This window comes from Talpa occidentalis, unplaced genomic scaffold, assembly GCF_014898055.3.
Source record: "Talpa occidentalis isolate TD23 unplaced genomic scaffold, MPIMG_talOcc4v2.1 talOcc4.12, whole genome shotgun sequence".
Lineage (NCBI taxonomy): Eukaryota > Metazoa > Chordata > Mammalia > Eulipotyphla > Talpidae > Talpa > Talpa occidentalis.
Window position 1 is genome coordinate 62,572,430 of NW_023601212.1, and position 26,147 is coordinate 62,598,576.

A 26,147-nucleotide genomic window follows, 5' to 3' on the forward strand; every position below is an offset into this window, starting at 1 on the left:
TTTCCTCACCATCCTCCATTCTCCCTGGATCTGGGAGATTGCAGATCTGTCTCAGCAAATATTAATCCTTCAGACTTTAGTCTTTCCTAATTGGGTGGGGGGGGGTGTGCAATACAATGGGCAGGTGGGAGCAATCAAATCCCAAAATCTAAGCTTGTGGGGTAGAGGGGCAGGGAAGGGAAGAATCTAATTTAGGTTATAGATTCAAGTTATATTCTCCAGCCTTGCTTTACACATGATAAATATTTGATCCTTGATTCCTGAGTCTATTTCTAAATTGACTAGACCATTTAGAGAAGGGATTTCAATTGGTCCCTCAGAATCCTCACCAGTTTTGAAGATACTTTAAATAATATTGACTTTCATGAAAGAAAGACATATCTATCAATACATAATAAGGTGTACTTATGAAGACTGTTGCACAATTGCCTATTAAAAGATATGCAATCTACCATATTTTCCCAATAATATTCAAACACACAAATTAAAATTTCTATCTTACAAGCAAAACCATAAAATCCTCCTCATATCCTCCCCTTTCTAATACTGTCTTATTCATTTGCAAGTTTATTGCCCTTGTTAGCAAAACTCCTTGAAAGAGTTGACTACATTTATACTCTATATTCTCCTCTCAGACTCACCTATAACGGACCTGTCCAGTTTTCACTCCTATTTACTGATGAAACTGCATTAGCCAATTCTCAGGTGTATTCTTACTTGACTTATTAGAAAGTTTTGACATAGTCAAATCTCTCTGTCCTCATTGATAAACTTTCTTCACTTGGCTTACAGAACACCCCATTCTTAGTTAACGTTATTAAACACTCCTTATTCTCTTTTATTGTTTTTCCCTCTTCTTCACAGACTCTTAATGTTTAAGGGTTACTGTAGCCATCCTTTGTTCTTGTCTCAATCTTTCACTCATTATTTTAGTAATCTCATCCAGAGTCACAACTCTAAACTTGGTTAATTTTCCACTTCCAGCCCGAAGTTGCTCCTGAACCTCAGATTTGCATATTCAGATGTGTCCTTTATATTATCACTTGATATCATATAAAAACTCATAACTGCTTATTTTAGGCTGTTCTTGATCTTTCACCATGAAAATTGTTTTACCACCAACTTGCCCTAACTCAAGTGATAGAAACTATGTTTCTTCTGGTGGTTCAGGCCAAATATTTTAGACTCATCTTTGACTTCTCTTTATCCTTCCATCACATACAATCATTCAATAAATCCAGTTGGCTTTAATTTCAAATATATCCAGAATCCAAACACTTCTCTGCATGTATTCAGTGTTACCACTTTGTCTGAGTGACCAGTATTATTGCAACAATCTAATTTAGGGATCAATGAAGGGTTTTGGTTGTTTATTTTGTTGTTGTTGTTTGTTGGTAAAAGGTCATAAGGTAAATATTTTCTGCACTGTGGGTCATGTTATCATTGAGGAAGCTACTCATCTCTGTTGTAATGTGAATGGACAGATCTGTGTTCCAAAACAGTATATTTTAATCCGACAAGATGGAGTTGGAAGGAGTTTATTAACCCCTTGCACCTGTCCATGCCCCACTGTTATTTCTCAAAACAAGAATTCTTTTAAAACACAGTCAAATCATGTTTCTCTGTTTTAAACTTCACATTTGTGCCCATTCTCAATCAAAATTAAAGTCCTCCCCATAACCTAAAAGATCCAATCTGATCTGGCCACAGTCGCATGTCTAAACCTCATCTCTGGCTACAGACACTCCTTCATCTGCTCAGCTATAGCTGCTCTGACCACCTTGATGTTTCTCAAATAAGCCAGGAACACTGAAAACTTAAGGCATTTGCACTGGCTGTTCCCCTTCCCCTAGATATTCCCACGACCAGTGCCTTCACCCTCTACTTCCTTGCTCAATGAAGTCAATACTGACGACTATTTGAAATTATAAACTTCGTCCACAATTACCAATCCCCCTTACTTGACTCTATCTTTCCCCTTTTTGCCCCCAAATTTACCTCTTTCTGACATAAAAATAGTTTGCTAAATATTTATTTCATTCCTATATGTCCTAGCACACTAGCTCCTCCAAGTCTAGGATCTTCAGATTTATTCCCTGGTATATCCTGAGGCTCTCAGCAGGGCATGTCACATAACAAGCATTAAAAAAAAATAAGTGTTGAATGAATGAATCTGTGTCGCCTCCCTCAAACTACCAAGATGTCAGGAGTGATTCTGTTCTCTATAATACTTTAACTCTTTGTACATGCCACTCTTTCCGCCCTTTTTATCCTGATTTATTGTTATTTATATATCTGTCTTTCCCCTTACTCAACCACGATCTTCTTGGACATTTTCTATATGTTTATTTGCAGAAACTAATACAGCCTGTCATATAGCAAAGGTCAAGTCATGCCAACTTGATGAACATACAGAGGTGCTGATGTGCATATTTCTCTGACACCAAATCACTAACACTATTAGTCAGTTACTATTTAAAATGTCTCTCCTCAACCCCCACTCTAGATACATGTACGCACACACTCCACTAATTGAGATAATTTAAAACTATTTTTCACATATTTGCTTAATTAGCTTGCAGTGACCTCTGCAAAAACACTGGCCTCTGATGATTACAAGAGGTAGTTTTCTGGCATGGACACCAAAGCATCAAAGAGTCAGCTGGAACTAAGAAAAGCAATAACACAACTGGTTTTAATTACTCATGACAGGCAGTTGAATATATCTGACACAGGTCTTCTCCCCAATATATCACTCAAAACAGGCCAGTTACAGGAAATGGTGGAGAGAAAAAAAAAAAAGATGGGGCTAAGATGTGTCTATAATATAAAGCAGATCATCTTTCACATGGATAACTGTATTCCTTTTGTTTTATATTTTTTGATGGCCCCAGATCTACAAAATTGCTGATCCCCTAATACTTGATATGCTTCTATGTTGGTGCTTAGGCATAGTGGTTCAGGTTCTTGCACGAGGAGGTAGGTGAAGGGTGCAGCCATTCATGAATCACTGTAAAAACCTAGGGGTCCTCCAAAGTTCATGCAGAATTGCAGACATGTTTGCAATTAATTCTTCTATGAAGTATAGGTAAGTACCTTCTACTTCTAGTCAACATTCACAGAAGGATTAACTTCAACTATCATCTCATTGATTACTTTGGAGTTGTTGCTTAGCAAGAAAGAGATGAGGATTTGGAGTCATGTTGTGATGACTACTCACAATTTTAATGTATTTCTCTTGTGAAGTACATACCCTCTCACTTGATGATACTGTGGGCTCTCAATGGGTCATATCTGTCAGTTGGGTCCTATTGAAAATAGAGATTTCCTAAGTAGGCAAGATTTTACCATAGGACCTAATTTTGTTATGACAATCTTCTCTCAGACGCTGGTCCCTGAGTTCACTGCCTTCTTGTTTCTGTGCTTTTCCTGGCAAGAACTTGACAGCTTGCATTGTTTGATCATGGTTTTGACCAGATTTACACAGCCCAGGGCTCATGGAACTTCAGAAGCCCTTGGTTTTTCCTGCTGCTGTGTTCTTATTCTTGTTTGAAATTTGCAGAAATCTATACTGCCCCCTGAGTCTTTCTGCTTTTAACATAACCTTTCATACTTTCAACAAGTTTGAGTCCCTGCAGTGAATGGGGATCCATGTTAAAGATGGAGACTCTAACCATGAAGGCCTCACTAATGCGTGAGAACTTAAAAGAGGAAATAGCAAGTATGCAGGTGCACTTGCTAAGTGCTGTGATATGTCAAGCAGAAGGATGACGGTAGCACATACTGGGGGCACCTAACCCAGTACCTAGGTGGGTTGTGAAGCTTTCCTAGAGTCAGCAATATCTAATCAGAGTGGGCCAGATGAAAAGGAGTGAGAGATGTCCTATTCTAAGGAAGCAAAATCTATAAATCCCATTAGTTCCTCATGTTCCCTAAAGGAACTATAAGTAGTTAAGTATAGCTGTTATGGGTAAGGGAAACAGAGTGGAGTGGGAAGCCAGGACTAGCTTGTGACTTTCATTATTTGAGAAAGAGTGGAAATCATCCTATCAGGAATGGGGAGAAATTAAAAATTAAACATGACATGATCAGATTTATATTTTAGAAAAACTGGCATCACTATGGAGACAAGATTTCACTATCTGGCTATTTCCCTGAATCAGGACCTCATGCTTGCCTGTTCTACGTTATCTTTCTATGGCTCTGAAGAGTCCAGCTCCACACCCCTTTCTCTATCTGTATCCTCAAACTAAAATAATAACCAGAATCAGCTTGAAACTTTATAAAAAATACAAATTATTTGATCCCGCTTCACAAAACCAGGCTCTCAAGGGGAGAGAGCCTGGGATCTCTGTTTTATAAAAGTTCTCCAAATGACTCTAAATCAGTTGGACTCTGAACAGAATTTGTGGGCTAATGTAGGCTGTGGCTTACACCACAACACAGATGTGCTGATTAACATCAGCTTACTGAATTAGATTGAAGATGACTGGAGTATGCCTCATTCTAAATGTCTCCTTTCTGAAGTATCTATGACATGGCTCCCAGGACCAGAAAAATCAGTCTCTTGCTTGCACCCACAAGGACTATTCCTTGTTCTTTGAATAACGTATCCCAACCTTAACTTGACCGATCCAGCAGCGTATCGGGATCCCATGGTCTCTCCTCTCAAGCCACTTTTCTTTTTACTTTGTACTTGTTATTAACAGCAGAGATAAGGAATTTTGATACAATTCACTTCCCAACTTTTCCTTTCTCGATTAAATTAAGGATAGCTATGGAGTTGGGAAATTGTATAGAGCAGTAAGCATCTATAAAATTTCTAAGGAGAATGGAAAGTGACTTCATTTAGAAAGAAGAAATGGATTGCTGATCAGCTTCCAATACTCTACTAAGTTAAAGATCATATATCCATAGTCATGGGACAATTATATTATTTTCTCCATAAACTCAGAAACCCAGCAACAGAGAAAATTGACAATTGTGTCAGTTAGCATCTGATTATTGGCAAAGCAGAAATTCAAGACATGAGAATCAAGGTTCACTATTTGATTTAGTTCTGGCCTCTGACCTGTTAACCTAGTAGTTCTAGCTTACATTCTGTTTTGATACCCTAGAGCATGCTGAATAACACATCACAGCTGTAAGGTGCTAGGGACAGGGTCTCTAACAATTTCCCAGAACATAAATGAAATTATTTAGATAATGCTACAATGAGGTAGTAAATATTTTACAATAGTTGTTTTTTTTCCTAAGTTAGAGCTATCAGTTGCAAATACAATTTTTTATGGTGGTAGGATATTCATATAATAGACTTTCACTTAAATTGATTCTTTACATTTCATAGAAGTTTCAATACATATCAAAACATAAATGTATACATCAACATGAAGATATTGGTGTATTTTTGAGACAATAGCATTACATTTAAACAATTTGCTAATAAAAATTTTTGTTACATTTTTGTCTTTTAAATAATTTTAGATTATTTTTCATCATTCCAATGCCTAAAATTAATCCATTTAGCTCAGTTTTCAGGTTTTTCATTTCCCTTCTTTTTCCAATGTACATCCATATCAATTTAGGAGACAGAACAGCTGCAATTGAAGTAAGCACTGTTGGAAGCCAATGACTAAAATTAGATTATTAATGACTTTTACTTATATGTTCACAGCTGAAATTTCAATACAATATTTTCTCCTGAAAGGAGACCTTCCTCATCAGTGAAATGCAGTCTTCAGTTATTAAATTACATCATTGGGTGGTGAAAATGACCCAGAATAGAAAGTGAAATCATCTATTTTTTTTTTTTTTAACCAAGAGAAAGGCCAAAGACAAAATTAAGTAATAGACTAGTTTTCATAAGACTATTTTGACTAGTAGCCTCATTAACTGGGGGAGGAGTGTTGGTTTCAGAGAAGCTGTAGGCCCAAGAGGAAGTATGCGTAAGGTATTTAGCATGAGCACAAGGAAAGGTGGCCTAGACTTTGCCCCACCCACCCTGGACTACTCTATAATGCAAACCTTCAGAGATCAAAGCAGGTTTAATTTTGTGAACATTGCTCCCTTTTCTGTTTTTGTGTATACCTGTACAGTTGAGGTGGATACAGATAGTCTCTTAAAGCATTTGTCCTCATGTTTCACTCCATCTATCTTTTGTAAAATCTACAGTATCTTCGTGTATATATACGATAGGTAGAAAGGTAAAAACACTAAATCAGTAATTTCCAGACATGCGTTGAATCCATCTATCCCTACATGAATTATAAGGGGCATCTCAGAGGAGAACCCAGAGCATCACTGTACAGTCTAGCTCGTCTTTCCCATGGTGGATCAGGAATGTCCATCTCTGTGCAGTGCGAACATCCACACGGGAATGCACTGTTCTGGAAAGTCATCCTGCTTCTCCTGGCCCAGCACCTTCAGCCCACTCTTCCTGATGAGGCTCCGGAGTGTGTCCATGTCCCGCGTCACACTGCTGTCAGAGAGATCGAAGACACAGCCCTCTCGGGCTACATTGTCCTTCAGTATGATGACGCCATTTTCTTTCAGGCCATCTCGGCAACGGGAAAGAAATGCAAGAAGGTCTTTATCGGTCAGATGCCCTACAGGTGAGGCCAAATGGATAGGGGAAGAGGATGAAATTGCAGGTGTGGAGGGAGGTGAGTAGGAAAGATAAAAGGACTAAGAATCAGGAAACTATTTGTTCACTCATTCATGAGCCATTTAGTGGCTTGAATTGTTTTACTTGCAGGAAATTTAGTTAAGAGAACATATCCTCTTTGAGGGCACTCAACCCCTGTGTATGAAACAGATAGTATACTATCTTTCTTCCCATGTACTTCATGGGCATTAGATACACTATTGCCCTGACCCTGGGTCCCCAACAACCCAATTCTGTCATACTCCTCTATGTCTTCTATATACACAGACACAAATCCACTTCACTGCTGTCTCATTTCCTGGGGACTTAAATCTAAAGAAATGCTGTTCTGCCAATCAATAAGGACATTTTTGTCCCCATTCCTTAAAGTAATTCAAGTGTTTTTCAGGTTAATGTAAGGATATAGGCAGGTGTAAAGCACAGGATTCCCAGTGACAGGAATTGTCAGGCTTGTACAGAGAATGTTAGGGGAGAAATCTTGAGGACCAGAGTTTTTTGGGAGTGATCACATAATACCTAAGGTTAGCTAACAGCTCTAAGCACAAGTACAACTAAATCTCCATTTATGTCCTTGTCCCCTCTCCACCAGTACTCAAATTGGCCCCAGGTATTGTCTTATTTATCTAAGAAGGGAGAGAAGGGCAGAAGCAACATTATGAAGGACTAACCAGAAACCCACTGAATCCAGATGGCATCATATCTCCCCAGTGGGGGTGTGAATTCCTGCAGGCTGTAGCAGTGGTAACTTTCTATCTTGTCCCCTTTGACTTGCAGGTAGTTCTGGGCTTCAAGGAGGAAAGATTCCATCATGTCCACCAATTCCACGCTGTTGAAAACTGGCAACAAGACGTGCTTGCTGACCCTTCCTATCCCAGAGCCACAGTCCAAGGCACAGTCTGTTCCAGCTCTGCCAGGACCCTGCAGAAAGGCACCTTGTAGAATATTTCAAGTACAGATAACTATCCAGCATCCTGGACACTCCAATTACCTCATTAAAATCAAATTTATTTAGGTCAAATTCATGCAATAAAATGTAACATTTTAATTATATGATTCAATGAGTTTGAACAAATGTATACAGCCAGGTATTGAATTGAAAGCAGTATTTCAAAACATAAAAATGTCTTAGTTTTAAGAAATTGTTTTTTTCCCTAAGAAATGGACTATTGAAACTCTATAAAATATAGAAATATAAAAACTTTGATAACTTTAAATTTTGGTCGATTCCACAGCTAATTGCAACTGCACTACAGCTAATTGCTTTGTAAAAAAATTATATAAAAAGAGCAAATCAGTGAGAGTCTTTCTGAGTTTTTAAATTACTTTTAACAAGAGATACCTCTGAGAAGGGAGGCAAGGTATGGTTTGGAAGTAGTCAATTCACTCAACAAACATATTTCAATTTATATTGGGATGATGTAGGGTAAGGTAAAAGTATCAGGCTTTTCTGCCCTCCCACCATCAGGATAGATGATGGAACCCTGTGGTCCTGAATGCATGCACGATGGCGGGCACCTGGAGTGGGGTGTGGGCATGTGTTGATGGGATTCACCTGTGCTAAGAGACTGGGCTTATAAGGGCAGCATCATGGCGACGCCAGGAGAATGGACAGAAGAGAGCAGAACCACGAGAAGAACCACGAGAGAAGCAGAGAGGCCATGAGAGAATGCCAGAGAGCCCAGAAAGAGTGAAGACTTGCTGGAGGCTGGGAGGCTGGCAGGCCTCCCAGCCCCCCAGCACCCCTGCCAGCCATGTAACTGGTAAATCACAATAAAAGCCTGCAAAAGCCACTAAGGGCTCCAGGACTCTCTCCAACTTTACCCCGTCTGCTGGAATCATTGAAAACCTGCTCAGTGCCCTTCCTGCCATTACAGATGATTAGAATTTTATCTTTTAAAAATGATTTTGGGGACCCTATTACCTACTCTTGTGTCTGAATAATAGTTTTGAGAACCTGAACTAGGGAGATGCTGACTGCTCCAATCTCAAATTGGGGTTTAATTGCACCTGGCACTGGTGGCTTATAGTGCCATCGTGTAGAAAAAAGGGGTTGCAGCAAAGTCATTTTATCTCATTTCATATGAAAAATTATTTGCTGCCTTTGTACCAAAAACAACTTGATTTACTGTGCACAAAGCACCCTACAATTGTTTTTATTTAAGCAGGTCTGTGCATTAAAATAAATGAGGGTCAAAGACAGCTGGGTGGTAGGGGAAGAGGGAAATCAGCCAATAAAAACTAACTCACACTTGCTTCTATAAAGTAATATGTAATTCTGACTTATAAAAATTCAAAGATTCAGCTGGTCTAAATTATTTGGCCATAATTGGGAAGGCAGCTAAATAGGTTTTGTGCTAGAAATTATAGTAACAAGATACTTGAGGTTGCCAATCAAGATCTTAAGGAGAAAGCCTACACTTGATTTCTCAGGAACTAACGAATTAAAAAAGCATTTGACTAAAGATCAAAAGGTGAGTTTTGAAAAGCAACAGAAATGTTGCTTTCCAGTTCTTTCGAAAGGAATTCCTGATATCAAGAAAGGTTCAGTGAAGAATAAAAAGTGAAGCAACTGTAACTTCTTTTCAGACTATTCACCATTTTGAAGATGGGGACACTTAGATGTCTAGTACCACACCTGATGCAGAATAGAATTTGAAGAGGGAACTGTGTGACTCCAAAGCCAGTGCTACTTTAGGATTGTCACCTCAAGTGCCAAGTCTGATTCCCTTGCTACTGTCTGTCTAATATCTTGTTGAAAAGAAGCCAAAGGCTTCATTCAGACTCAAGAGGAAATAGGTCTATGATTGATTAGCAATGTCTGCCTTGAACAAGGGGAGAGCAGGTGGTAATACATATGTTATGAGTTTGCCATTCCTACTTGTACTTTCCAGATCCTTTCATTCAAACATTATACTTTTAAGTAAACTAACTCAGAAAAAAACCTTGGATAAGGTTTATTTTGCAAATATCATAAAAGAAGCATTTTCTAAGTAATAATATGGGGGAATTGTTTGAAGCTATTGAAAATTAGCAAAATTTGTGTGCTCAATTAGAGATTCTCATTACAATTTTTTCTTATTATTTGGCTGTTAAACCACGATTGATGGTGTTGCCAGTGGTTTTAGAAGTAGAACCATGGAACCATAAAGCAAAGAGAATGCAGAGAACTGTGCCAGAAGATATTAAGAAGGTTATAATAGTTGAACTCAGTTTTCTTAATAAGTAAATAACTATGAGGCTATACTGGTTAAAGAGAGACATGGCTCATCCATCAGCTATCCTAATATTTTCCCAATAAGCCCTTGAATTTTGAACCACTTGTGTCTAATTCCTCTACTCTTTCAGACAAAGAAGCTGAGGCTCTGAAAAGTGAAATACTTGAAATAGAATAGCCCTGAAAATTCTCATCCTCTAATTTGTATTCTTCATTAGTTTAGAGGTGGGACATTTGACAGCTGTTATTGGTGAGACACAGATTATTTAAAAATTCAAAATGCCAAAAGCTGGTTCTTCAAAAAAATAAATAAAATAGACAAACCCCTAGCCAAGGCTCACAAAGGAAAAAAGGGAGAAAGCACAAATAAACAGGATCACAAATGAAAGAGGAGAAATCGCTACGGACACAGCAGAAATCAAAAGAATAATCAGAGACTACTATGAACAGTTATATGGAAACAAGTTCAACAATCTAGAATAGATGGACAAATTCCTGCAACTCTACAATCACCCAAAGATAGATAAAGAAGAAATAGAACACCTAAACAGACAAATTACAAGCAGTAAAATTGAAATGGTAATCAAAAACCTCCCCCAAAACAAAAGCACAGGACCTGATGGATTTACAAATGAATTCTACCAAACATTCAGAGATGAGTTAGTGCCTATCCTTCACAAACTCTTCCAAAAAATTGAGAAGGAAGGGATAATACCAAACACGTTCTATGAAGCCAACATTACACTAATACCAAAACCAAACAAGGACAACACAAAAAAAGAAAACTACAGGCCAATCTCCCTAATGAGCACTGATGCAAAAATCCTCAATAAAATTTTAGCTATCAGAATCCAACAATGTATCCATAAGATAATTCACCACAACCAAGTTGGATTCATTCCAGGGACACAAGGATGGTTCAACATCCGAAAATCAATCAACGTTATCCAACACATCAACAAAAAGAAATATAAAAACCATATGATAATATCAATAGATGCTAAGAAAGCTTTCGACAAAGTACAACACCCATTCATGATAAAAGCCCTTGAAATTCCTGGGATACAAGGAACATACTTCAACATCATTAAGGCCATATATGACAAGCAATAGCCAGTATCATTCTCAATGGTGAAAAGCTGAAAGCATTTCCATTAAGATCTGGAACAAGACAAGGATGCCCACTCTCACCACTGCTTTTCAATATAATACTAGAAGTCCTAGCCAGAGCAATAAGACAAGAGAAAGACATACAAGGAATCCAAATAGGAAAAGAAGAAGTTAAACTATCACTATTTGCAGATGATATGATAATATACATAGAGAACCCCAAAAACTCCACAGAAAAACTAATTCAACTCATCAATCAGTTTATCAAAGTGGTAGAATACAAAATCAACATGCAAAAGTCAGTAGCCTTCCTATACACAAATAATAAATCTGAAGAATAAGAAATTAAAAAAAAACATCCCTTTTACTATCAAAACAAAAAAAATCAAATATTTGGGAATAAATCTAACAAAAGAGGTAAAGGACCTATACAAAGAAAACTATAAAGCACTGTTAAAAGAAATAGAAGAAGACACAAAGAAATGGAAAGACATCCCCTGCTCATGGATTGGAAGAATTAACATCATCAAAACGGCCATCCTACCAAAAGCAATATACAGATTCAATGCTATTCCAATCAAAATTTCAATGACATTCTTCAAAGAAATAGAACAATTATTGATGAAATTCATATGGAATCACCAAAAACCACAAATAGCCAAAGCTCTTCTGAAAAAAAAAGGGAATGGAGGCATCACACTCCCAGACTTCAAACTATACTACAAAGCCATAATCATCAAAACTGCATGGTATTGGAACAAGAACAGACACACAGACCAATGGAATCAAATAGAAAATCCAGAAATAAACCCACAGATTTGACAAAGGAGCAAAGAATATGCACTGGAGCAAAGAAATTTCATTCAATAAATGGTGCTGGGAAAACTGGGTCTCTACATGCAAAAGAATGAAGCTTGACCACTACCTCACACCATGCACCAAAACCAACTCAAAATGAATTAAAGAACTAGACATAAGACCTGAAACCATAAAATACATAGGAGAAAATATAGGCGAAACACTACATGACATGCACATGATGTCTGTAAAGACATCTTTACAGACACATCACCCAAAGCAGTGATAGTGAAGGCAAAGATAAACAGCTGGGACTACATCAAATTAAAGAGCTTCTGCACAGCGAAAGAAACAATAACCAAAACAAAAAGAAACCACACCGACTGGGAGAACATTTTTGCACACAACACTAACAATAAAGGACTGATCACAAAAATCTACAAAGAGCTGATGAGACTCAACAACAACAAAGAAAATAATCCAGTCAAAAAATGGGCAGAAGAGCTATAAAGAAACTTCTCTGAAAAAGAAATGCAAATGGCCAACAGGCATATGAAAAAATGTTCAACATCACTTGTAATCAGGGAAATGCAAATCAAAACTACAACAAGATACCATCTCACACCAGTGAAAATGGCACATATTAAAAAAAACTAGCAACACCAAATGTAGGTGGGGAGTGAAGAAAAAGGAACTCTCCTGCACTGTTGGTGGAAGTGCAAACTGATCCAACCACTATGGAGAGCTGTGTGGAGATTTCTTGACCTACTAAACATAGAGTTTCCATATGATCCAGCATTCCCACACCTAGGTATTTATCTAAATGACACAGAAACAGTAATTCCAAAGGGCAGCTGCACCCCTATGTTTATAGCAGCACTATTTACAATAGCTAAGCTATGGAAACAACCCAAATGCCCAAAAATAGATGACTGGATCAAGAAGATGTGGTACACATACACAATGGAATATTACTCAGCAATCAAAAAAGATAAACACAAGCAGTTTGCAGCAACATGGATGGAGTCAGAAAGAAAAAGAAAAATACCGGATGGTCTCACTCATAGCAGGAATTTAGAAAACCTAAATAAGAGACCAGGAAAAAGACTAATCAATACAAAGTAAAAATCAAAATCAACAAGCATCTATAAACCAGAGACACACTACGGGGGGTGGCGGGGGAGGAGGCCGGGGAGGGAAAGGCGGGGAAAGGAAGGACTAGTGTCAAAATAAGGGGGGGTGCAATTGTATGGGGAATATAACCAAAATGAAAATGCATACATTTTGTAAAGATGAAAAAAGATGTAAGAATTATATAAAATAAAATATTTAAATTTAAAAATAAATAAATAAATAAATATAAAAAATCAAAATGGTGCCCATCACTCATTCCCTTTCTTTGTATTTCTAGTCTCTCCCCACTATTGCCTAAATCTCTTTATTCCATTTCATTCAACATAGCTGGCACTGCTTCCCATATCTCAGCATCAGTTTCCTTTTCTGTTTCTGATTCACATGCAACTCCTCTGATAATGGATATTTAAAGACTGATCAAAAACAACATCTTCCACCTTTTGGACACTATCTTGCCTGAATCTGTGATTGCATTGAAATCTGATGCCTTTTATGAAATTACATCAACTTGTAATTTTAAAGGAAAATATTCTGCTATATTTATTTCATTTATTATGCTATCTTCCTATTTATGGATCCATATAAAATAGTAAAATACTCTTAGGAATAATATCTTAGTTTTGATTCTGCCTATATATTTTTTCACAAAGAATTTTATTTTAAGTCCATTTCAGTGGAATTTAAGACTAAAACAAAAGTACAAAACGCCACTATATAAAAAACATAAAATAAAGTAAGGTAGACTCAAATTTTTTAGTCACCCAATCTCTAAGAAATATGAAAAAATAAATATCAATAAATACTAATTACATTTCATAAATTTCTAATCTTCTCAGGCCCCCACTAGCTCCCTATTCAAAAACTAAAACAGCAGAAAGTATTCAACTATGCCATGGAAATCATCTTGGAATCATTTTTTAATTTGCTAAACACATCCACAACAAACTAAACACCTTTTCCCACTGTCCCATGTCACCAGTGTTGAAAGGAAAACCCTAAATTAAACAATTTTCTCCCTGTGGACATAAAGATAAATCATGTCAGGTACTTATATTCCCTATGGTCTACTATCTTGACCTGGATACTAATTTAACAGAATATTATGGTCAAGATACTAAAATAACGTTCCTTTAAAAAGAACGTGTTTGTTCTTAGTTAGAGGCCACGACTTCACAATGAGCCTTGTCTACTAAGGACTCCTTATATTTGTTTGGAAAGAGCAGGCTGTTCTTTTCCAACAAAAATATGCAAGCACAAGACTGTTTCCTTTCCCAGGTCTGTGGGGGTGTGGATGGGCCCTGTCTGACCAGCATCCCTGTGGTCAGCTTGGCATTCCACAAGGAGTGACAAGACAGCTGGATTACGAACTAAGCTTCTGAAATGCATTGGGATCAAAGCAGGCCTCACCACGAGGCAAGCAGGAGGGATTGCTCTCTGCCAGAGTGGAGAAAAGTTGAGAGGTCTGTGGTCCCCCACCCCCCCAAAAAAAAGAGAAGAAGAAAGAAAGGAAAAGGAAAGAAAAAAGAAAAAATATGGGTATTTTTCTACTTCATAAAACAAATGGAAAAAATATGTCTTGGTTAAGAACAGGGAGTTTGATGTCAGACAGACCTGACTGGGTTTAAGTCCCACCTCTGTCTCTTACCAGCTGTGTAACCCTGATGACTTATTTAACCTTTCCAAGCCTCAGTTTCCACAGTACAAAAATGAGAACAATAATTGTACTCAACCACTGGAATTGCTATGAAGAGTAAATAAGACATTTATTTACTGCTAAAGTACTTGGCAGAGTGACTGACCTTTGAATAAGCACTTAGGAAAATCAGTCAACAACACTGATTTAGAAATACTCAGATTAACCTACCTTGCACACACCCGTTGGCAGCTCTGTTGTCCCTTATGGCTTCGGCTAATATCCAGTCACTTTGGCCCTAGTGATGCTCCACTCTGACCCTTTCTCCTCTAGGTAGGCACTCAATGCACCAGGGAGGTGAGATGTGAAGTGACTCTCAACTCAACATTAGAGATTTTCCTAATAGTATGCTTCTGAATAGGTTTTTAAAATCTTTTTTAAATTGATTCGCATATATGTGTGTAATATGCACATACATGCAAATATTTGCACATATATATGCAAATTATTTATTTAAAATGTGTGTGTATATATATATATATATGAACACACAGTGAACATCACTGTTCATTTTTGTACAATGTTTGCTTTCTCCTCTCAAGTGTATTCCCTATAAAATTCCCACCATGAAGTCACCTGTGTACCATCACCATAGTCCCTTGTGCACTTCCTTCCCTTATTTTGGTTCCTCTCCCTCTTAATAAAATGGGCTTCAAAGTTCAAACAAATTACTTCATAATGAATTTGTACAAAATATATTTGCTGTTTGCCAATTGGATTTTATGTCTTCAGTAGATCCAGCAGCAACAGTAGTATATAGTAGGTATATTCCAACAATTAAATGAAGTTCCTTAAAATACAAAGAATGAATTTTATGAAATTATGTTATAAGTAGTGGCAGAAATAAATTTGATTTATTAGATAACAATTATGTGCATTAAATCAGCACTTGACTCCTATTATCTCATTTGATTTTCACATTATCTTATGAGGTAGGGTCTGTGGTGTGTGTTCATCACAGGTAAGAAAACTGAGACTTAGATTATTTAATTAATAAGTTCAGGATTGCTTATACTTCAAGTAGATGAAACCTTTGAGTTTAGAGCCCAAATTTTTTGCCCCTACACTATACTGTTTGTCTCCATATGACATGGAAATAAGGAAATAGAGTTTCACCCAACACAAAGGACTACAAAGGATTATTTTCTTTTAAAATAATAATAATAATAGTGTATAAAATATTATCAAGAGATTTTACTGTATTTATTTTCTTACCAAAAATAAGAATGCATCTAATTTTTATTACAGGGAATCAATAAATCACCCCCAATATCCCAAATTGCATAATCTCTTATCAATCATCTTGTTAACTTATGAAACTCTAAAAGAGATGTATTCTTAATTCCCAAATCTTAATATCATCATGGCTAGTTCATCTTCCTCTGAAGCATGAGAGATTAACTGATACTAGGAGGATGAAATGCCAAGTGGGATAAGCCAGTGGTCTGATATGCCCATCCTTTTTGAACATCTTAAATTTTTAGGCTAAATGCTTAAATGAGCTATGGCTTTAATAGGACTTACATGACAGCACACAGAAACATGTGAGCTCCAGGTTTGCAAGGACTTTGCTTCCTCATCAAGTTTCAGTTGGATAACTCACCCCAACAAATTTCCTAAGAAATTCCCGAGAGGCCTGGATATCTGGGTTGGACAATTCAATGAAATTTCCCATCATACCCTCTTCTGTAGCTGGTACTTCTTGGTAGAAAAGTTTTGCTCTGGCATAGAACTGCATTTCACCATTGATGACTTGACTTGTTAAAGCATACAGTTTCACTGAAAATGAAATATTATTAACATATATTAATATTCATGTAACAAGCTCTATCTTATCATACATTGTATTTTCTCTTAGATGCCTGCAAATGTGTACTGTGGAGGAAAGGGTACTGGTTTGAACTCAGAGGATCTGAGTTTAAATTCTGGCTTAAATTTGCTATGTAACCTTGGGTGAACTTAAAGCAGCTGATCTTAGGGGATCTTATTTATAAATCACAATCATGTGATTTAACAATTTAACATTTTAATAATCTCACATTTAGCATTTAACAATTTAATAATCCTATATTTTTAATAAACCTATAACTTTTTACTGTATTTCTTAAAAATTTAAGTGTTTACTATAATTTAAAAAAAGAATACCACTAATTTTGTAGTGAGTTTTATCCATGAGTTCCATATGTTTGATATGAATTTAACCATTCATTTTTACTTCTAATTACAAGGTAGGTTGCAAGGTAGATTTTTTTTATCTCTCTTTCAAACAACTTAGATCCAAATGTCTCTTAAAACAACATTACAGAAATGTGCTTGAATTCTACATTCTGAAAATACAATAATAAAAAACATAGAATATTTATTGAGCACCTATTTTTAATTGGATAGTATGTTAGGCACATTCACATATACCATATCATTTCATTACTTCAGAAACTATATGTTTAAGACATTTATTTCTAGAAAAACATTTGTTCCGAAATCTAATGGATAAATGAATATGCATTTAAGTGTGTTTGGTAAACAAAAATACCCCCTTGCAGAGATAGAATATTTTTATTAGAAGACATTCAGGAGGTAATGATAGAAAGTTGATGAAAGGGAGAAACTTCTGGTTCAAAATTATAAGTTGATGCATGTATTCAATTTCTCTCTTTCCCAACACTCCCCAAGAATTATTCCAATAAATTCAATCTATAACTGAAGAAAACAAGAAGAGACCATTGATGGACTCATGATTTCACCGACTTTTTTCTGAAATACAAAAAGTACATTAAACAAATAATTTACAGTTCAGAATAATTGCAAAAGGAAGTAAGCTTTAATCAAAAGTCTGTCTACAGACCACTAGTGAGGAGACAGATGCCTCTTCCCAAAAGGAACAGAGATATCACATCTATAATTCCGGGGGGAAGAGAGAAAGGGATTCTTCTTTTCTCAATACATACATATGTGCATGTTTAGGGAGAAATAGAACAGTTAATGTTGGTTTCCTACAACACTATTCAATTTGGCATATATAGAACTCAAAACACCTCACCTGTTGACAATCATGAGAATCTGGTAAGATCAACCTGCACATAGAGAGATTATTGTGACCTTTCTACTTAGGGGAGAAAAATATATCAGAGAAACTTCCATTACACAGATCATTGACACTGTCCTTTATTCCTAACTATGTATAAGCAATCATTTCTAAAACAGATTAGATAAACAATCAGAAAAGATAAACAATCAGAAAAAGATAAACAATCAGAACTGACCACAAAGGAAATAGAAGTGATTCAGGAAATGGTTGCTAATTTAAACCAAAACCAAACAGAAAACTCATATATGAACAAGCAAGAACTGGTGTATTCATGAATCATCAATAAAATGCCAAGAAAATGATAATTAAAAAACTAGGAATTCTTAGAAATTATGGCAATGGTCTCTTAAATATGAACCCCAAAGCAACTAAAGAATAGATGAGTTGAACTTTGCTATAATTAAGAAATTCTTATGCACCAAAGTACATCATCAAGAGAGTAAAAGGAAACCCATGAAACTGGGAAAAAATATTTGCAAGTTACCTGTCTGATATTTAACATCTACATATCTAATAAAGATTTAACATCTAGAAACAACCCAAACCAATGTGTGAAGGACTTGAATAACCTTCAATAAATTATCATGAGTCACTTCAGAAAATGACATTTTATACCTACCGGCATGACTATAATAAAAAAGTACACACTAGCAAGGATTGGCCATCATGTGAAAAAATTGGAACACTTCTAACACTACTGTTGGTAATGTAAAATCTTGCTAACTCATATAATGGCTTTGAAGAAAGAAGTCAGGCAATTTCTCAAAAAGTTAAATATAAAGTCACTGTATAATCCAACAATCCTCCTTCTCTCTACATACCCAAGAAAATAAAAAAAAATTCACCAAAAAAGAATTCTTAGAAATTAAAACTTTAAGAACCAAAAACCAAAACTTTAGAATACAACAATGAGTAAATTTAATAGGGCAGAAACAAAAAGACAGAACAGGAATAAAAGTAATAGAGTTACAAAGTCTTAATTCAGGACTGATAGTCTAAGAAAATATTAGTGATACACTAAGAAAATATTTGCTTAAAACAAAATATACAGCCAAAGAAAAATGATATGGATATGAAACAAGCCAATGTCTAACACAATGCTGAGTAGAAGAGATTATTAGAAAACAGAATTTAATCTTAACTAGAAAAATTTTTCTTCAGTTTAACACAAATATTGTGACATAGGATTAATGCACTATTTTACTCTGAAATGAATGGCACAAATTTTAATTCCAAGTACTAAAAATCCAATAAACACCATTATTTATAATTATGTTTCATGTGTGGAATTACAGCAGTATTTTCCAATTTAAAGACATTTGGAGTCAATATTTGGACTCCTGAATGATCATACATTTGATGAAATGTATGCAGAAATCAGTTCCCATGTACATCATTTTCTAGAAAACTAACAATATTATAGCTATATAATCCATATATGTCAACTACTATGTATAGTCATTTTAAAAATACAATTTTTTAAAAGTTTTAAGAATTGCATTGATGATTTTTACTATCTTATACACAAACAAGGTAGCGATTGAGAAAATAAAATATTAAAAGGAGAGTCCTTGTTTTCAAAAACATTGGGAACCATGAACCTACACCAATCTCTCCTACCTAGCACATGGTTCAGGGTTTTGTCAACAGCAGGTGACTCAATAAATATTTGTAAATCCAAAAAGAATGACAAAATAAATCATCAACCATTCCAATAACATAACTCTTCCAAATTCTTCCTATGTATCAGAAAACTAAGCTAGAAAGTCACAGCTCATAGAGACTTCCCAGGGTTCAATGTTGTCTGGGATCACAAGCAAGTCACCGTACAAGGCTCTCCTTGATCCAACCAAAGCAGCAAAGCAGCCACACTCATCATCACCTGCTTAAGTCAACTAGTTGGTGGAGTCTATTAAAACCCTTAATCTGGAAATGGGAATGGTCCATTATGCCAGCAACATTTAGTCTACAAGTGAATGCCAAACTCAGTAGGGGGCAGACTCAATAGGTAGGTTTTTATGGTTATGGGTTTGAATCCTCATTTTCACCTAATTGACAGGAGCATTTCACTAAAAAGATATATGAGGTGTCATGGCCAGTCCCAGGTTCTCCCCTCCTGATAGCTCCTGCAATGGTGAAAGTTGACTCAGATAAGGCTTTAGTCATCAATCCAAGCATTTTTATCATAGAAATATATCCAGTGACTTATTCTGGTAGGATTGCAATGTCTCTGTGAAACTTGGTGTAGTTTAAGATAGAGACTAGACATTCTATTTGCTTTTGATATAACATGGTACTTATTTCAGGACCTACATTATGAACTGAACTCCCAAGGACTCTCCAATGGTTTACTTGTTACAATGTGAGAAATACAAGTTCATTTTCATGAAGTAGAAAAAAAAAATACCTTGTGAACTCTCTAAGGAAAAAAATGCATTGTTTGTTTATCTTCTTTTATTTTTGTTCATATTTTTAAATGAATGGATATAATTCTTTAGCCTCTTTATTCAAGATATTGGACCTGTGTGTCAACTGAAAATTGATCTGAAAATCCTCAGAGGATAGATTAGGTCTAGACAGTAAGTTGGAAGAGATTTGAGACTGAGAATATTGGAACATTGGATTTAGTGAATCTTTTATTTCTGTAGGAAAAAAAAACAATTAGGATATGCCTTTTTTGAAGGGTAAGACCTATATAAAAGATATTTGTAAGTGAGTACTTCCCAATTTGTACATAAAAGAAATAATGGTAAAGTAAAAAGGGGGGAGGGTAGGAGGGAAGGAAAAAAAAAAAACCTATACAGATACAATAGAATATTATTCCGCCATTCAAAAGTAAATCCTGCCATTTATGACAAGTATGGACCTCAAGGGCCATTTTAAATGTCCTCAAATATAAGTGAAATAAGTCACAGAGAAACACAAACACTATATAATCTCACTGACATGTGGTATAAAAAACTTCAAATTCACATTTACTTTTACACCAATACAAATTCAGGAAGGTATATGGTAGACTTTATCAATGTTTCTAGTGGAAGTCAACAGTTATAATAGGGTGCAGAATAGTTGTCATTACTAAGTCCCAGAATTTCCTTGAGAGTATCTCTAGATGGTATTTGTTTTCTGTATCTTTAGGTGTCTGATATTTCTTACCTCTCAACATATTACCTACCCTGAAATATTTTTAGGGTGCTTTTTCTTTTTCAACTGATTGTTAGTTCAGTGTTTCTTAACCTCTTTTCAGGTTTCAACACATATGAGATAACCAAAGCCGGGAAGGTATGATACACTTTCCTCACTCCAGCAAGCTATCTACTCAAGCTACCACACCTCACATCCCTGACATTCCTAACTCTATTCCTTTTTTGGGGCGTGCTACCACACCCACTGCAAGATATTAAAAGGCCAGAAGTCAGGCAGAGATATTAGTACAGATTTTTCAGGTGAGAATTTTCATCTTGGAATCAGAGGTTGATTCAGCAGGCTCCATGCTCCTCTGCAGCTCTTCCACATTCCACATAAAAATACCTGTGTGCTTATTTCATTGCTTATCTCAATAGAAAGCCAATATTCTTCAGAGATTAATTTTATATTCTACAAAATAAAAAAAAAAGTAAATCTTCTATTGTTGGCTACATTAGTCAAGTTGCCAGTTACATAGTTGACATTTACATGGGAGACAGCACCATGTTGTGGTTAAAAAAGACAGACTCTAGAGTTAGAGACTGGTTGTGTTCTAAGTTGCCTCCACCAACAACCTCCACATGATCCCTTGTGAGTTACTTAAATCCTCTGTGCATCAGTTCTTTGGATATAAGGTGGGGAAAATAATAGCCACACCTAATAGTGATTTATGAAGATTAACTAAAATAATAAATGCACAACACTAAGAACAGAGCCATAAGGTCTTCCCATTTCTTTCTGAAGAGAGTTGTGTTCAGTGGCATAGATAAGTATTCCATTGGAGATTTTTTGTATGCATGCCCTTGCTCCCTCACAAATCTTTGAAACTAGCCAAGAATATTTCAGTAAATTTCCCCCTAATTCAATGTCTCTGAAGAATGTGCTGGTGTGAGCCTCATGCTACCTAATGCAAGCAGTTGGAGGGAGGAAGAAAGGAGAGAGGTGGAATTGAGTTTGGTAGCCACCTTATTCTCATAATTATCCCAAACAACAAACTCCCTGTGCATCTCCTGCAGTGGTGGTTCCCCAACAAAAGAAAAGCTTTATTTTGAAAGAAAAGCTTTATTCTCATTTCTGTGAAATCTTGAAATCATCAAGAGTAGGGAAGCTAACTCTAAAACACCTGTGTGAAGCTTGCTAGGGAGGACTGGCTGTTTAATTTCCAAACTGAAAACCTTGCTATCCACTACAGTTCAAAAATACCACATAGTGAATGAAGCTTATTTATTGTCTTTGTAATGCCTGTTTTAAGGTAGGCTACCTGGTGACTTTACAAAAGGACTCACAGTAAGATAAAGAATTGACTGCTTTCACATATGCAATTTCATTTAACCCTTCCAACAGCCCTGCAGTTTTGAGGAAAATGATCCTCAGAGACTTTAGTAATTTGCAAAGGTTACTTCTCTACTAGTAGGTACCAGAAATCCAACTGGGGATTTTAGTGACCTGGGTCTACTTATTTATAAGAGGCATTTAATTTGTTTAGTAGGTATTCATTCAGTAGGTATTCATATTCCAGAAATCATGGTAAATGCTAATACACAGATAATAGAAAAAGACAAAATAGATTAATTTCTACTTTCATGGAAACTAGAGTTGAGTAGGGAGTTAACATGTGTAAATGCATTCCATAGAAATAAGTTATAAACTGCAAAAACCAAGGATTAAGCAACATAGTCAAGGGTTTGGGGAAGCCTTTTGATTAAATTAAAGTCATATTGGCAGAGAAGACATTTATGCTGTTCATTTCTGCTCCTTTAAGTACTTTATAGTCTATTAGAGATGCTTCAGCTGCTGTCTGGAAAATAAAAGGCTGGGGGGTGGGGGAATTTTAGGTATTTTCAGAGCTAATACTCTTTCTTCTTATACCCTTAATTTAAAACTTTGAAGATTAATAAAAAGGTCTTTGTTGATCATCATCAAATTATAGAATTCAGAAGAACATAGTCTCATTAATGCTTGAAACTTTTCCAATGATAAAACCGTGTTGTACAAAAAAAAATCATTTAAATTATAAATCTATAACTGCCATTTGCATTGAATATAATTGAACTGATCAGAAAAAAAGAACTGATAGGCATTTCTATCTCTAAAAAATAATAATGTTTTTCCCTGGTGGAAACAATACTGACCAAATATGTATATACTCCCTCACATTACCCAGCATTCATTTGCAGTTAGCCATGGTCACATAAACAGATCTTAAACAGACATAATTATATGTTTTGGGACAAAATACTTAAAAATGGTAGGTAAATATTTAACTCCTATCTTCCCTTGCACAGTCTGTAGCAAAGTTCCAGTTAACAGAACCTCTAGCACCCCAAATCCCTGAATGTTCACTTAGAACAAAGCCCTTCCTCCCATCGAATATGCATATTGAAATGATATGGCAAGAGTAAAAATTAAATATTTATAGATTTGGCCATTCATATTTCAGGGTTAATTTGTTATTGCAGGATAATCTAGTTTATGCTGACTTATTTAGTCCTTGATTTCTAAAAACCAAGATAATAATGTGCACAGGGTTAGCTCTGTAACTCTCAAGGGAAACAAATGTCCGGCCTAAACTATCCGGGTCAGAGAAAATAAGCAGTACTCATTAATGGAAAACTGCTACTAAGAAAAATGGAGTCATCTTGGCTTAGAATGGACAAGTGGTTTTCAAACTGTGTTTATGGAACCCTATGGGTACTTCAGAAATGCCTCAGGAGTTTTTGATAAGGCTAAGAAGGTAGAGCAAGTCCACTTGCCCACTCTCCCCCTAGCCATCTTTTTTTTTTAATTTTTTAATCTCTTTCTCTTATTTATTTATTTATATTTTTTATATTGATTATTTTATTTTATATTTTTTACATCATTGTTCATTTTAAACAATATTTGCTTTCCCCCACCCCCTCACGTGTGGTCCCCACAGAGTTTCCTTCACCAATTCACCCATGCACCATCACTATCTTAAGAAGAAAGTTTCACATTGGGTTTTCTTAAAAGAGCTTGTCAAAGGGATGGCATTTTAATAATAATGTTATTTAAATGTGGGAAATAGTTGACAAATCATCAGTACAGTCACAGAGAACATTAACAGATAAAAGAAAAACGACTATACTGGGAAAAGAAAAGGATCCGGGTCAAATATAAATTACAGTGATATTCTCTCAAAGTAGTTTCTATCTGATTTTCAGAAGAAACTGTTTTATTCTTACCTTTTAATTCATTATCAGCTAACTTTCAGAGCTGAGTTCCTTTCTCTCTAGTAATTATTTTTAAAAATTGGCAATGATCTGCCTCTTAGTGCATCTCTTACCAGTTAGTTACTTTTAGTTACTGTCTTATCAAGTTTCTGTTACTGAGATGTAGCCCAAAGAATGTCTCTATGAAAGCAATGCTTGAAGTGACCAGGATGCCATTGCCTTCCAAATGGGCCATTCTAATTTTTCCATTTGGATAAAGATGCGTAATATGTCCTAAAAGAATTACTTATGAGCATTGTGACTTACAGAGAGAGCCTTGGCTTGGATTTTGCTTTGATATCTATTTTTTCACATTTTATTTAAATTTTATTTTTTATATTCCCCATACAATTACAACCCCCTTAATTTGACCCAAGCCCTCCTTTCCCTGCCCCCCACCCCCCATAGAGTGTCTCTGGTTCATAGTTGTTTGTTGATTTTGATATTTTCTTTCTTATAGTTATTCTTTTTCCTGGTCCCTTATTTAAGTTTTCTACATTCCTGCTATGAGTGAGACCATCCGGTATTTTTCTTTTTCTTTCTGGCTTATTTCGCTGAGCATGATCCCTTCCAGCGCCATCCATGTTGCTGCAAATTGCATGTGTTTATCTTTTTTGAATGCTGAGTAATATTCCATTGTGTATATGTACCACATCTTTTTCATCCAGTCATCTATTTTTGGGCATTTGGGTTGTTTCCAAAGCTTAGCTATTGTAAATAGTGCTGCTATAAACATAAGGGTGCAGGTGCTCTTTGGAATTGATGTTTGAGATATATCTAGATTAGATCTCATAGTCTCTGAATTTTCTTTTGCTCACATGAAAAAAATAAGACATGGGTATGGGAAGATAGAATTGTGGGTATAAAAAGAATGCTGAGTAAACTGTCAACATATAGTATCTTAAATGCAATACAAAGTATTATGTAGCTCCTTCCTCATCTGGAAACACTGGAACATCAAATGCAGAATGTGGCTTTCACACAACCATAAAAAATATACTCGTGCTGATACACACTGTTTCTGCTTTGATTAGGGGAAAATTTAAATCAAAGGGAGACACTTCACTCTTTAATCACAAGTTATTTCCTTTTTTGGTACCATTAAGAATGTCCTAAGGTAACACTTTCACAGAGGCTGAGAAATACATTATAGACAAACTGACAAGCTTTTTATTGCCCTATTGTCTAGTTCCCTGAAAGCTAGAGGAAATAACTGAAATGGAGAGAGACTACTGCATAATTTTTTTTTTAATATTCAAAGACCAAACTGTAATTTGCTCCTTTTAGGTGCTCTCACTGTTAATTGTGTCTCAAGAATGTCAGACAAGATGATACAGTGTGTGACCATATTTACACAGGCACATATACATCCATACATATATACACACATGCACACACTCAAAACAGGACACCTTGACTTATTACTGTTTGTCCTTTCTTTTTAACTCCTAGTTATTACACTACTGCATTAATACTCTCACTTTATTACCTCTATGTTTTTGCAAATATTACATATGTCCTTCAAAATTCAAGCAGTGTAAGACTGTTATTCAAGTAACCCAAACCCAGAGAAGCAAATCACTGTGCCTGAGGGTGCATGAGAGTCCCAAAATAGAGGTCAGGCAGCACTTGGCCTTGACACTTTCCATAAAAGCAGGAGAAAGAAACATGCATACCCAAAGTCCTGGTTGTAGGTTCTTTTTCTCTGAAAAGTGTCCTTGTTCTAAAAGGTCCTCTTTCAAAAGTTCCACAACCACATACAGTCCATTCAGCCATTTCTTGCCCCTTATCTATTGATAGTAGCTCTGACTCACTTACCCAGAGGAATTTTTTCCAGCAGGTAGAGATAGCTCTGAAAGAAGTCATTGCGAATGGCTCTGTGAAGGATAAAGGACATGCTATGTCGACAGAGTTCATTGTCTGTCTTCTGCCAGCGGGATCTGAAGGCAAAATGGGCTCCCAGATGGGCCATGGTGAGGGGGGACAATTATCCCTACAAAGAAAGGAAGCTTGTCTGGCTGTTCCTTTGA

General features: G+C 36.0%; 1 protein-coding gene and 1 long non-coding RNA gene across 2 annotated transcripts in view; one reads left to right on the forward strand and one right to left on the reverse strand.

The window, feature by feature from the left end:
* The window catches only part of LOC129145555 (uncharacterized), a 32,200-nt gene extending 24,500 nt beyond the window's left edge, over window positions 1-7,700 (forward strand). Inside the window, exons 4-5 of the long non-coding RNA XR_008551298.1 lie at window positions 6,553-6,611; window positions 7,439-7,700. This is a non-coding gene — a long non-coding RNA (uncharacterized LOC129145555). The remainder of the gene's footprint in view (window positions 1-6,552; window positions 6,612-7,438) is intronic.
* NTMT2 (N-terminal Xaa-Pro-Lys N-methyltransferase 2) lies at window positions 6,303-26,147 on the reverse strand. The gene is made up of 4 exons (XM_037504439.2): window positions 25,936-26,147; window positions 16,217-16,392; window positions 7,333-7,582; window positions 6,303-6,605 (listed from the first exon to the last, which is right to left on the reverse strand). Exons 1-4 carry the CDS (start codon window positions 26,087-26,089, stop codon window positions 6,334-6,336), a joined length of 852 nt encoding a protein of 283 aa, XP_037360336.1. The 5' UTR covers window positions 26,090-26,147; the 3' UTR covers window positions 6,303-6,333.

Excerpts from the sequence above, each read along its gene's own strand:
- NTMT2 (XM_037504439.2), bottom strand. The coding sequence starts at position 26,089 with ATGGCCCATCTGGGAGCCCATTTTGCCTTCAGATCCCGCTGGCAGAAG. Across the intron at positions 7,583-16,216 it reads TTCTTAGGAAATTTGTTGGG|GGTCCTGGCAGAGCTGGAAC; the intron begins GTGAGTTATCCA and ends GCCTTTCTGCAG. Across the intron at positions 6,606-7,332 it reads CTGGATTCAGTGGGTTTCTG|GGCATCTGACCGATAAAGAC; the intron begins GTTAGTCCTTCA and ends CCTCACCTGTAG.